The sequence below is a fragment of a genome, unplaced genomic scaffold (assembly GCF_019419815.1).
Source record: "Pyrus x bretschneideri cultivar Hongxiangsu unplaced genomic scaffold, Pyrus_bretschneideri_v1 Contig29, whole genome shotgun sequence".
In the NCBI taxonomy this organism is placed as follows: Eukaryota; Viridiplantae; Streptophyta; class Magnoliopsida; order Rosales; family Rosaceae; genus Pyrus; species Pyrus x bretschneideri.
In genome coordinates, this window is record NW_025999601.1 from 1,229,253 (window position 1) to 1,241,721 (window position 12,469).

The 12,469-nt window shown below is 36.0% G+C and overlaps 2 protein-coding genes across 3 annotated transcripts; both read right to left on the minus strand.

Moving 5' to 3' along the window:
• Window positions 1-1,219: 1,219 nt before the first annotated feature.
• LOC103934308 lies at window positions 1,220-4,495 on the minus strand. Of its 2 annotated transcripts, none has more exons than XM_048588945.1 (7): window positions 4,146-4,356; window positions 3,902-4,054; window positions 3,501-3,601; window positions 3,225-3,329; window positions 2,770-2,979; window positions 2,474-2,578; window positions 1,220-1,725 (listed from the first exon to the last, which is right to left on the minus strand). In XM_048588945.1, exons 3-7 carry the CDS (start codon window positions 3,585-3,587, stop codon window positions 1,690-1,692), a joined length of 543 nt encoding a protein of 180 aa, XP_048444902.1. In that variant the 5' UTR covers window positions 3,588-3,601; window positions 3,902-4,054; window positions 4,146-4,356; the 3' UTR covers window positions 1,220-1,689. The 2 variants fall into 2 exon arrangements, with proteins under 2 accessions (XP_048444902.1, XP_048444901.1); XM_048588944.1 differs by lacking the exons at window positions 3,902-4,054; window positions 4,146-4,356 and adding exons at window positions 3,789-3,803; window positions 4,367-4,495 and having other exon boundaries at window positions 1,223-1,725.
• Window positions 3,941-9,703, minus strand: LOC125479439. The gene is made up of 4 exons (XM_048588717.1): window positions 8,367-9,703; window positions 7,214-8,023; window positions 4,200-4,404; window positions 3,941-4,054 (listed from the first exon to the last, which is right to left on the minus strand). Exons 1-4 carry the CDS (start codon window positions 9,701-9,703, stop codon window positions 3,941-3,943), a joined length of 2,466 nt encoding a protein of 821 aa, XP_048444674.1.
• Window positions 9,704-12,469: the final 2,766 nt, after the last annotated feature.

Consider the following 12,469-nt stretch of genomic DNA (forward strand, 5'->3'; position numbering starts at 1 on the left):
AAAATTGTGCGATTGAGAGATGTCGGAACCATTGGAGAGAGGACGAAAATGGGTTGAAGAGAATCATGGATGTGGAAAAATAGCAGAGGGTAGAGGAAAATGAAGGTCGGAATCGAGCGGCGCGCTGTTTAGCGCCGGTTTGGATAATTTCATGAATGGTTAAATAATTTCTTACAACCAATATCGCTTTCACAACGTTGGGTTGAAAGATGTAAAAACAATTTTTTTTAAAGGATATGTTGGTTCTTCAATGCATATTTTCAAGTACTCTTTATCGAATGAGGATCCCCTTCGAATCCTCTTCGTGAGGATTCTAAGGATTCTCAAATCGTGTCCATTCATCGTATATCATACGGTCAGAAATAATTTTAAATATTTTATTTTTAATTAAATATGAATAGTACCTGATGAAAAATGACTGCATGATATACGATGAACAGACACGATTTGAGGATCCTCATGATCCTTACAAAGAGGATTTGTCAACTAAAAACTAAGGAAAATACTATTATATTCTTCCATGAATAATTAAAAAAAATAAAATCATAATCTATCATCTAATTTCACAAAATCTATTGACAAAAAAACAATATCAAAATAAAATTATGAGCATTAAAGTAATTTCGCACAAAATTTTTTTTTTTTTCTTTTCTAACCCACATGTCAACAAAACATAGCTATATTTTAAAATCATAAAAAATAAAAAAAAAAACTCCCATATTCTCTCTTTTACATTTCTCTCCAACTTATCTTTCTTCCATGTACTTTTTTTCTTTTAAATTTTTTATGTGTGGGCTTCATCTAGTGCTAGTATATAAGTACTTTAGTATAAGTGCTTTATGCAAAAAACAATCTCAAATGGATCCTTAATGTCGGAGATGTTGAATACTAGAAAATAGACTGCATTGGGAATCTTGGGATGATATTAGAGCCAAACCAAGTTTCACTATGCATCTTGGTTGTTCTCCGATTGGCTAGAGCTCGTAATAGTTGGTATTAGAGTCAGGTAAATATATCGAGTCATTGAGTTGACATCAGCCTAGGAGTGGGTTCAAAAATCGAAAAAAATCGAACCGAACACTATAGTAAGCTGAAAAAAAATTGAATCGAATTCCGTTAGTTCGGTTTCAATTTCAGTGGTTTGGAAATCAAACCAAACAATCCTTAAAACGACACCGTTTTACTTACACCCATCTAAACATTGTTGTTTTATTTTATCCTATGACGTAAACGTTGGGGTTCAGAGTTTTATTTTATCCTATGACGTAAACGTAAACGTTGACGTAAACATTGTTGTTTTATTTTATCCTATAACTTTCAGTACAAAACAACTGAATTTTAGAATATCTGTTTGACGAAACAACAGAAACGATACATTCAATGTACATCCTAAAGCTCAAATCCAGCACAGCAATTACCCCCAAAAAAGAAGCAACTCTAAAAATTTGTGCTTCTTGTACCCTTGTATATAGGATGCTGATTGAAACATAACCAATGCAGGTGCTTTTCTCCAACTTGGTGGACTATTATAGTCTGCTTTTTTATCTTGGCAGTCATGGGAATGTTGACAGGACAGGCATTTCCATCGCTCTTCCTTAGGAGTGCATCTGGCTTCTCGCTCTCCTCGCAAGAACTCGAGTCTGCACTGAATTTGACTTTTGATCCAATCAGTCATGTGCAAACTCATCTTCACCGAGTAATGAATGGTCTCTCTGTAACTTGTATCTGAATCAGAGACGGTCATATCAGTGTCTTTCCAAAAGGTATAGTACCAAGTATTTCAACATGAACAAACGTTTACTTGAACCATAATTGAAGTCAGGGAAGCACGCTGCTTATCTTTTCAAACATTGAATAATTCCACAGGTCTTTTTTTGTTGTTGTCAGCAATGATTCGTGAAATAATATTAAAAGGGGAACTTGCATTTCCACCACATGTTCACCACTTGTAATAAACTATTAATTAAAAGAAGCAAGTTAGCCTCTTTCACCATGTATCCTTTGTCAGATTGTACTGTCTTCCCATCCACTTGCATTAGGAAAACATGCAATTGTTGTTTAAACAAAGCTCTTGGCAAACCTCCACCACCCATACAATAAGGAAAAACAATATAATAATGTCAAACTACCCTCTTGCAGTCAAATATCTTTCCAAGTTAGCCTTCTTGCACATTAATCCACCAAATGCCATATTTTACCCAAATACCCCAAATAAGTGAAATGGTGCACATTTTAGGTGCAAACAGCTACGAAAAGTATAGAAAAGTGTTTTGTACTTTGGCAAGTAAGAAAAAGGTTCCATTCATCTAAAAAAAGGCTGAATTCTAGTTCAAGATGATATCAACTTTATGAAATCCCAAATTGTAACTTGACTATCAAACAGAACTATGATTTTAAAATGCCAAGAGTCGGCTAATTCATTCAGAACAAAACCCCAAATACTACCAAATCGTAACTCTGTTTGAATGCTTACCTCTTCTTCAAGTTTTGCATGGCGAGCAATACACGCTTCCATAGCCTTACTCACTTCTTGCATGCCACAAAGGAAAACAAGCTCCATGTTTCTGTCATACCATTGCTATAATGGACATGTAATGAGAACAGATCTAGGTCAAATATCTTTCGAAATCGTTAAGTTGGATGGACAGAAAACTTACATTAAACCCTCTTGCAAAGTAATAATAGCATTCAGATTACTAAAGTTAATTATTCATAGTTACTACTACACCGGCACATTGCAAATACTATCTCGAAAAAACAACCATATACCATGGTTTCAATGTCGATGATAGTAAAGTACGTGACACTCAACCCTTTCTTCCTACACAGGTGCAACGAGTCAGCCACCCGAGTCATCTTCTGGGCACTCTTCAAACCTCCAGCATCCTCGATATTGGGTTCAGACCAACCTGATAACCTGCTCTTCGGATCCCATTTATCTTCAATCAATTTGACACGAACTTTAGCTCTTTTTACAACCTGCCCAAAAATATAATCAGATTGTAAATGTTCATAGGAAACGTGAAAGGTATGGAAAAGTGCTTTGTACCTTGGGAAGAAAGAAAAAGGTTACATTTCGTCTAACGAAAGCTGAATTCTATTTCAACATGACTACCAAATTGTAACTTCACCACCAAATTGTAACTTGACTACCATAGGAATCGGCTAATTCATGCAGGACAAAACCCCAAACCCCAAATAGTAATCACCTTTTGAATGCTTACCTCTTCTTCAAGTTTTGCATGGCGAGCAACACCAGCTTTCATTGCCTTACTCTCTTTTCGCTTGCCAACAAGGAGAACAAACTCCATTTGTTTTTCACACCATTCCTGTCAGTGACATGTAAGGGGAACAGATCTAGTTCAAGTATCTTTTGAAATCATTAAGTTGGACGGACAGAAAACTTAAACTAAAACCTCTCACAAAGTAATAATAGCATTCAGATTACAGAAGTTGTTTATTCATAGTTACAACTACACTGTGCCCATTACAAATACTACCTGGAATTGACGACCATATGTGGAAATTGGAAGCATTTGTGAACACACACCGGAGAAATGGGGATACTCAATCTGATTCCGCCTCATTTTCACTTTTCCAACTGAAAATTATTCAAATTTCAAATTTCTAAATCAAATATTTTGCTTTACACTCATACACCATTGATGTGTCATAAAGAAAAGCAGCAAATTTAAATCAATCTATTGCATAGAAAACATTGCAATATCGTCGCTATACAATTCAAAAATCAAACTCAAACAATCAATGTAACCATCCAAATCCATTACCATATCATTAACAACCAAACCAAACAACAAAGTTTCAAAATTTACAAACATACAGCGAAACCAATTTTGCAAAAACCTCAAAAAAAGAATCCGAAAGCCAATAAATTCCATACACTGCCAGTAATGTCGGTGACAAGCAAGCCCTTCTTCCTTTACCGGCGCAAAAACGATTCAGCCACCTGAGTCTTCTTCTGAGCACTCTTCAAACCACCCGAATCCTCAAAATTGGGTTCGGAGCAACCCGAAAGCCTCCTCTTTGCATAGCCCTTCTCCCAATAATGAGATAAAATGTTGTAATGTAAATTATCTAAAACACCAAGTCAAGAGAGGATAAAAATTATAAAGCATCAGACTTACAAAATGAGAAGATACGATATTTGGGACCGGAGAAGTAACAAGGATCCTGTGTACCAGTCGATCTTCAAATCCAGCATTTCGAGCAGACTCAGAATTCAAATGCAGATGATTATAGTCATGTCTCACTTTTGAGTACCCTATGACATCTTCATTCGTGAATACTCTAGCTTGCTTTAATGTATCTCCAGTTCCAAGAAAACTAGCTGGTGCTGACAAAAAACCTCTCAAATAAGGTAGGTTGACTGAGAGTAAGTTCCGGCTGAGCATTATTGTAAAGGGTTTATAAACGCTGTCCGAAAGAGTAGCACCCCAACAAAGTTATGTTCATTTTTGCCTTTACCAGGTAAGTGTTGTCCTCTCAATGGAAAATGCAGGTCTTGGCATACTAATCTAGTGTATGCGTACACTTGCACCATCAAAGTACACCTTCAAAACTTCAATTCACGTAATGTTTCAGGAATCAGGATCATTGGTGTCATAACCAATCAAATGTCAAGTGTATATTATATAACAATTTGCACAGTTTTATTTCAAATGGAAAAACTCAACGACAAACACAATATATTAGAACATAAACACTTAATGAGGTTATATATAAAATCACAAATCACTGACTTGTTTCTTGAAGATAGAGGCTTACAGAAGCAATCTCCTAAGACAGAAATTCGTCCCTACACCAGTGCAGCAGTCCTTGGACGTCTATCTTGCAGGATACAACTATCTAATCCAAGTTCTTGCACTCGAACTCGGATTCTTGGCGAATTAGTTGTGGTGTTTCTCTGTAAACTGTGAAGAATTTGATGGAAGATGTATTTTCTTGTTTCTGATCCGACAGCCATATATAATGGCATAAACGAGCAGTTGAAACTGTTCATAAATGAGCAGTTGAAACCGTTCATAAACGAGCAGTTGAAACCGTTCATAAATGATCGGTTTTATCATTTCAGAAAAAAAAAAAATGAATGAAAAGATCAAAAACATAAAAATGATACTTGGGTTTTTCGTCCATCCGAGCCCCAAGGCCCAAGGCCCATCTTTGACATTTAATATATGCACCCAAACCCTTCAAGTCTAAGGCCCAAGGTCCATGGCTTTGGCCCAAATCAATTCAAACTATAAGTGAGTCCATTCACTTATAAAGGTGATGTTCAAGGAGTGTTTGGGCGATGTGGGACTCCAAGTCCCACATAAAACACAAGTTCCAACAATACCCCACATTTTCTATTCAAACTTTAGCAATACCCCACATTTGAATTGAAAATAAGATACTAGCTACATTAGTAATGTACTTCCAGATAACTTAGATATGATACGCATCAGGATAGGTGTCTTTTGAACTTAAACCTTCTCTAGTGAGTACTTATCGGTTTTACCTAATGAAGCAGTGAATTTACTATCTTGAACTGATCATTCTTTGTAGTAAAATCGAAACAATAAGTATCACACACATCACATCTGAACACACGTCAATTCATACGGTTGAGTTCATTTTGGTCCTGAACATATCCTGATTTCATGAGACCTTTAGAGAATTGTAGCCATACCAATTCTCAAAGATGCGACCCCACATCAATCTCATATAGGTAATGCTAATAAAGAATATCCTGTTCTATTCATCTTAATCATAAGATATTAGCATTATTAAGAATAGTTATTCACCCTTTTCGTCTTACAGGCAACACACAGATTTCCATCATAAGAATGAGTAAAGATATTGTGTTGTTTACTTTGAGTTTTCCTCAACTAGTTTGCCTATTGAACCTAGACCATGGGATCTCCAATTAGCTAGGTTAGGTTTCCGTCAAGTTATAACTCATTGAGTTGGCTTTAAACCCATTCCCCTCGATGTAAATGTCACTTGATCCTTGGATAGGCCTTTTGTCAAAGGATCGGCAATATTCTCCTTAGATTTAATATAATCAATGAAAATAGTTCCATTCTTGAGTAGTTGTCTAATGGTTTTATGTCGTCGCCTTATATGTCTCGACTTCCCATTATATTCAGCATTTTTGGCTCGACCTTGTGCAGCCATGCTGTCACAATGTATACATATTGCAGTCACAGGCTTGGGCCAGAATGGAATATCTTCCAGAAAATGTTTAAGCCATTCAGCTTCATCAGCAGCTGTATCTAAGGCTATAAACTCTAATTCCATTGTCGAACGTGCTATACATGTTTGCTTGGATGATTTCCATGACACAGCTGCTCCACCAAGTGTAAATACATATCCACTTGTGGATTTACTGTCTGTGCTCCCTGAAATCCAATTTGCATCACTATATCCTTCTAATACTGGGGGATATTGAGTGTAATGCAAACCATAGTTTATTGTATGCTTTAAGTATCTTAATACCCTTATTAAAGCATTCCAATGATCTATTCCAGGATTACTTGAATACCTACTTAGTCGGCTTATTGAATAAGCAAGATCAGGTCTTGTACAATTCATAATGTACATTAAGCAACCTATAACTTGGGTATACTCCAATTGAGATACGCTCTCTTCTTCGTTTTTAGTAAGTTTATGAATGGGATCAAAAGGAGTTACTGCAGGTTTACAATCATAATGTCCAAACCTTTTTAGAACCTTTTCCACATAATGTGATTGAGTTAGGACATATCCATCTGAATTCCTTAGAATTCGAACTCCAAGAATCACATCAGCTAATCCCATATCTTTCATGTCAAAACTAGAATTTAGCATTTTCTTTGTGGAGTTAATCACATCTTTGTTTGTTCCCATTATAAGCATGTCATCAACATATAGACATACAATAACACAAGCATTTTTCGTTTTCTTAACATAAATGCATTTATCACTTTCATTGATTACAAATCCATTCGTAATCATATTATGATCGAATTTTTCATGCCATTGCTTAGGCGCTTGTTTGAGTCTATATAAAGACTTAATCAACTTACAAACTTTCTTTTCTTGACCTTTGACAATGAAACCTTCAGGTTGATCCATATATATTTCTTCATCTAATTCACCATTTAGAAATGCAGTCTTGACATCCATTTGATGTATCTCAAGATTGTACACAGACGCTATAGCTATTAATAACCTTATAGATGTTATTCTAGCTACTGGTGAATAAGTGTCAAAGTAGTCAAGTCCTTCTTTTTGACGATACCCTTTGGCAACTAAACGAGCCTTATACTTGTCTATGGTACCATCCGGTCTTAATTTCCTCTTGAAAATCCATTTGTGTCCTATTGGTTTATTTCCAGGAGGCAAATTAACCAATTCCCATGTATTATTTTGCATGATGGATTCTATTTCACTTTGAATAGCTTCTTTCCAATAAGGTGCTTCAGACGATTCTAATGCAGCCTTATAAGTTTGAGGCTCTTCTTCGGTCACAAAAGTGAGGAAATCAGGACCAAAATCCTTTGCAATTTTTGCTCTTTTACTCTTTCGTGGTTCCAAATCTTGGATTTGAACTCTCGAAGTTGAGGCATGATTATTGTCATCATTTCTTGTAGTAACCTCATGTTCTCTTTTGTTCAAAACATATGACCTATCTTTATAAGGAAAAATTTCCTCAAAGAACTCAACTTCTGCAGATTCAAGTATAGTATTTATATGAATGTCTGCAATTTCAGATTTATGAACCAAAAATCTATATGCCGAACTATTATTGGCATGACCAATAAATATACAGTCCACTGTTTTTGGTCCAAGTTTTTGTCTCTTCGGAAGAGGCACTTGAACTTTTGCAAGACAACCCCACACTTTCAAGGTTTTATATGTAGGTAACCTACCTTTCCAGATTTCATAAGGAGATTGATTAGTCTTCTTATGTGGAATTCGGTTCAAAATCGTATTTGCAGCAAGGAGTGCCTCACCCCATAAAGTATGTGGTGCACCAGAACTGTTCAACATGGAATTAATCATATCCTTCAATGTACGATTTTTCCGTTCAGCCACTCCATTTTGTTGAGGAGTATATGGTGCTGTTGTTTGATGTATTATTCCATGTGTTGAACAAAATTCTGCAAAGTCATTAGATTCGTATTCACCACCTATATCCGATCTTAAGACCTTTATTCTTTTGTCTAGTGGATTTTACCACTGATTTATATGAGTGTCTTGCATATTTAGATTCTGTGCATATCTCACATTTAGATACTTTGTTCATGGAACATTTTGGCAGTAGGCCTAAGTTAACCATTCTTTGAAGAGAACGAAAATTAACATGACCTAATCTTGCATGCCATAATGTAGAGGACTCAATCAAGTAAGCAGAAGAAGCACTTGGCTTGTTATTATTCATAGCATTAACAGAAAGTACATTCATTTTGAAGAGCCCCTCAACCAGGTAACCCTTTCCCACATACATCCCACCTTTGGTGATTACAAACTTGTCAGATTCAAACACAATTTTGAAACCTTTGTTACTCAGAAGTGATCCAGAAATCAGTTTCTTACGAATATCTGGAACATGCAGAACATTGGTAAGTGAAAGCTCTTTTCCGGAAGTGAGTTTGAGCGTCACTTTTCCCTTCCCTGCAACGGCAGACGCAGTTGCATTTCCCATGTACAGATTTTCTCCACCATCAACAGATTGGTAAGTAACAAATAAATTTCGATCAGCACACACATGCCTTGTTGCTCCTGTATCAACAAACCAGTCATTTGAATTAGTCAATAAATTGACTTCAGAGACAACAGCAACAAACGTGTCTTCTACAACATTTGCTTGATTGGAACTTCCAGAATTCTGATCCTTCTTGTGGCGGCAGTCCTTTGCCCTATGACCTGTCTTTCCACAAACCCAGCAACCTCCTTTGATTTTCTTGAAGGTTTTCCCTTTCACAGCAGTCATTGCTTTCTTTGCAGCATCCTTGCCTTTGTTTTTCTGATGGTGCCTTGCCTTGTGCGAGTCACCTCCTTCCACAACATTGGCTTTTGCCTCCAACGATGAGACATCATACTTCTCATTTTTGCGATGATCCTCCTCCACACGCAGTTTGAGAATCAACTGATCCATGCTCATGTCTTCAGTTAGATGCTTCAGATAAATCTTGAAGTCCTTCCAATTCGAAGGCAGTTTCTCTATGATAGAGCCAACCACAAAACCTTCTTTCAGACCAAGGTTTTCTTCATCTAACTCATGAACAATCACTTGGAGTTCTTCAACTTGCTTGACAACAGACTTGGTGTCACTCATCTTGTAATTCAGAAATTTTCCAATTACAAACTTCTTGGAACTTGCCACTTCAGACTTGTACTTCTTATCCAGAGACTCCCACAGTTCTTTCGCTGTCTTATATGATGAATAAACATCATACAGAGAGTCATCTAGAGCATTCAAAATGTAGTTCCTGCATAGAAATTCACTGTGAGTCCAGGCTTCTATAGCCTGCAGAATTTCGGCAGGAATATCTCCCTCTTCTGGTGCTTTGGGGGACTCAGAAGTAATCACATGACTCAAGTTCAGAGTTGTTAAGTAAAACAACATCTTCTGTTGCCAACGTTTGAAATCAACTCCCTTGAACTTCTCAGGTTTCTCAACGTGTTGCTTGACGACACCAACATTTGATTGATCCATGAGAAGTTTCTGTCTTAGATTGTTATAACCAATCAAATGTCAAGTGTATATTATATAACAATTTGCACAGTTTTATTTCAAATGGAAAAACTCAACGACAAACACAATATATTAGAACATAAACACTTAATGAGGTTATATATAAAATCACAAATCACTGACTTGTTTCTTGAAGATAGAGGCTTGCAGAAGCAATCTCCTAAGACAGAAATTCGTCCCTACACCAGTGCAGCAGTCCTTGGACGTCTATCTTGCAGGATACAACTATCTAATCCAAGTTCTTGCACTCGAACTCGGATTCTTGGCGAATTAGTTGTGGTGTTTCTCTGTAAACTGTGAAGAATTTGATGGAAGATGTATTTTCTTGTTTCTGATCCGACAGCCATATATAATGGCATAAACGAGCAGTTGAAACTGTTCATAAATGAGCAGTTGAAACCGTTCATAAATGATCGGTTTTATCATTTCAGAAAAAAAAACTAAATGAAAAGATCAAAAACGTAAAAATGATACTTGGTTTTTCGTCCATCCGAGCCCAAGAGCATAAACGAGCAGTTGAAACCGTTCATAAATGATCGGTTTTATCATTTCAGAAAAAAAAAAAACTGAATGAAAAGATCAAAAACGTAAAAATGATACTTGGGTTTTTTGTCCATTCGAGCCCCAAGGCCCATCTTTGACATTTAATATATGCACCCAAACCCTCCAAGTCTAAGGCCCAAGATCCATGGCTTTGGCCCAAATCAATTAAAACTATAAGTGAGTCCATTCACTTATAAAGATGATGTTCAAGGAGTGTTTGGGCGATGTGGGACTCCAAGTCCCACATAAAACACAAGCTCCAACAATGGGCAAATTAGTTTTCGCGTATATTGCTAGACTGAAGTGAAAGCCTTCATTTTTTTCCTCATATCATTCCTAAGTTGCTTGTACTAGGCATTGTCACAAACAATTGGCAGGCATAAATTTCCACAAAACATTAGATACACCCAGTTATCAAATGTTTGCTAGGATGGACCCGCGAGATTCCCAAAGCTACAGATGATTTATTATTCATATGAAAGTCAAAAACATTGCCGGTCGAAAACTAGACAAATGAAAATATAAAATCTCCAAGCAGAACATTAGGCGTTTGGAAAAGCAATATGCATAAAGTTGGGAATGCGAGAACAAAATGCATCACTTGAAACAAATGCATCATGGAGAACTGAAGAGAGGGACTGAGAGAGAAAAGGCCAACGAAACTAGCAAATGGGTTGTAGATGTAATTGTATCCAATTTTTTAAACTCAAAAACAATTTTCAAGTTTTAGATCTTAAAAACTTGTTTGGTATGACTATTTTTAAAAACTGAACTCAAGACTTAACTCTAGTATATTCTTTAAAACTATAAAAAAGTGAGTTTTTAGAATTTTTAAACTTAAACTCGCTTTTTTTTTTCCACCTCCCCTCTCACTCCAAATCTCTGTCTTTTCTTCTTTCTCTCTCCCTTTTTTTGTTTAACTTTTTCATCTTTTCTCCGATCTGCTCTCTTCATTCTTCTTTCTCTCACTCTTCTTCCTCTCTATCTCGTCCGATCCTTTCTCTTCTTTCTCTTTTCTTCAATCATCTCTTACTTTCTTTCCTCCTCTTTGTCTAGTTTAAGTCGTAAAATTTAAAATTTTTAAATCGCAAACCAATCAAGTTTTTGAGTTTTCAAGAAAATTTTTAAGAAATGATAAAAATTTTCAAATAGGATACCAAACAGGCTCTAAGCATTTTACACTTTTTCTTTGTCAGAGGCCTCTTCAGCAACAGAATGTGAAATATCCTTACTATTCACCGGAAAGATGTAAATAAAAATATATATTCACATTCTTTTCTATCTTTAGGGTAATCTCCGTAAGTTAAAGAGAGAAAAATAAATGAAACCACATATTTTTATCTCTTTAGAGATGCAAAGTGAGACGTAAAAACATTTCATATTTATATCTCATTCTCGAGATGCTCTTAGGGCCCGTTTCGGGTACCTTTTAAAATAGAAATAAGTAATTTTTTACAATCAAAAGCGTTTTTAGCAACGTTTCGTTTAAAGACTTATAAATGCTTTTAACATGTTTTTAAAAAAACCAAATGATGGTTCTTCAATACGCATTTCAAAGTGTTTTTCTATAAAATTGCTTACATAAACTTTTAGTAAAAATTTCAGAATGTTAATAAAAACTTTGTAGTTTAAGTGCTTCTTGCAAAAGAAATTCCAAACGAATTCATAATGTTAAGACTCAAAAATTGCAAGTTGGAAAAATAGCCAGCATTGGGAATCTTGGGATGGTATATGAGGCTATGAGCATCGTATTAGAGCCGCGTTCCACTATGCAACATTGCAACTTGGTTGGTTTCCTGTGGGCAAGACCTCGTATTAATTGTATTAGAGCCAGGTGATAGCATCGAGTCATTGAATTAATACGAGCCCTTGCTGCCCGAAATCTTGCCAAAGGAGAAGGGCTACCGTCGAGACAATATCCCACTAGATACTCCTTATATACCCTTTTTAATTGGGCAACTTCTACATATGGGATTGAATCATTGGGTTAGGATTTGTTTAAAAGTGCTTTTAAAATGTCTGCATGCGCTTTTGATGAAAATGTTTTTGGAATCACTACTTAGTAAAAACGCAAGTAAATCCTTAAAAATCACTTGAAGTGTTTTATGGGAGAAGCACATAACTAGTGTTTTTTCCAAGAGGCACTTCAAGTGCTTTTGGAACCCAAAAACATTTTCTCTTTAA

Excerpts from the sequence above, each read along its gene's own strand:
- LOC103934308 (XM_048588945.1), bottom strand. The coding sequence starts at position 3,587 with ATGAGGCGGAATCAGATTGAGTATCCCCATTTCTCCGGTGTGTGTTCA. Across the intron at positions 2,980-3,224 it reads ATGCAAAACTTGAAGAAGAG|GTTGTAAAAAGAGCTAAAGT; the intron begins GTAAGCATTCAA and ends ATTTTTGGGCAG. Across the intron at positions 1,726-2,473 it reads ATGCAAAACTTGAAGAAGAG|ATACAAGTTACAGAGAGACC; the intron begins GTAAGCATTCAA and ends TCTCTGATTCAG.
- LOC125479439 (XM_048588717.1), bottom strand. The coding sequence starts at position 9,703 with ATGGATCAATCAAATGTTGGTGTCGTCAAGCAACACGTTGAGAAACCT. Across the intron at positions 4,405-7,213 it reads GCTAGAATAACATCTATAAG|CCGGAACTTACTCTCAGTCA; the intron begins GTTATTAATAGC and ends AATAATGCTCAG. Across the intron at positions 4,055-4,199 it reads CTGGATTTGAAGATCGACTG|GGCTATGCAAAGAGGAGGCT; the intron begins GTACACAGGATC and ends TATTGGGAGAAG.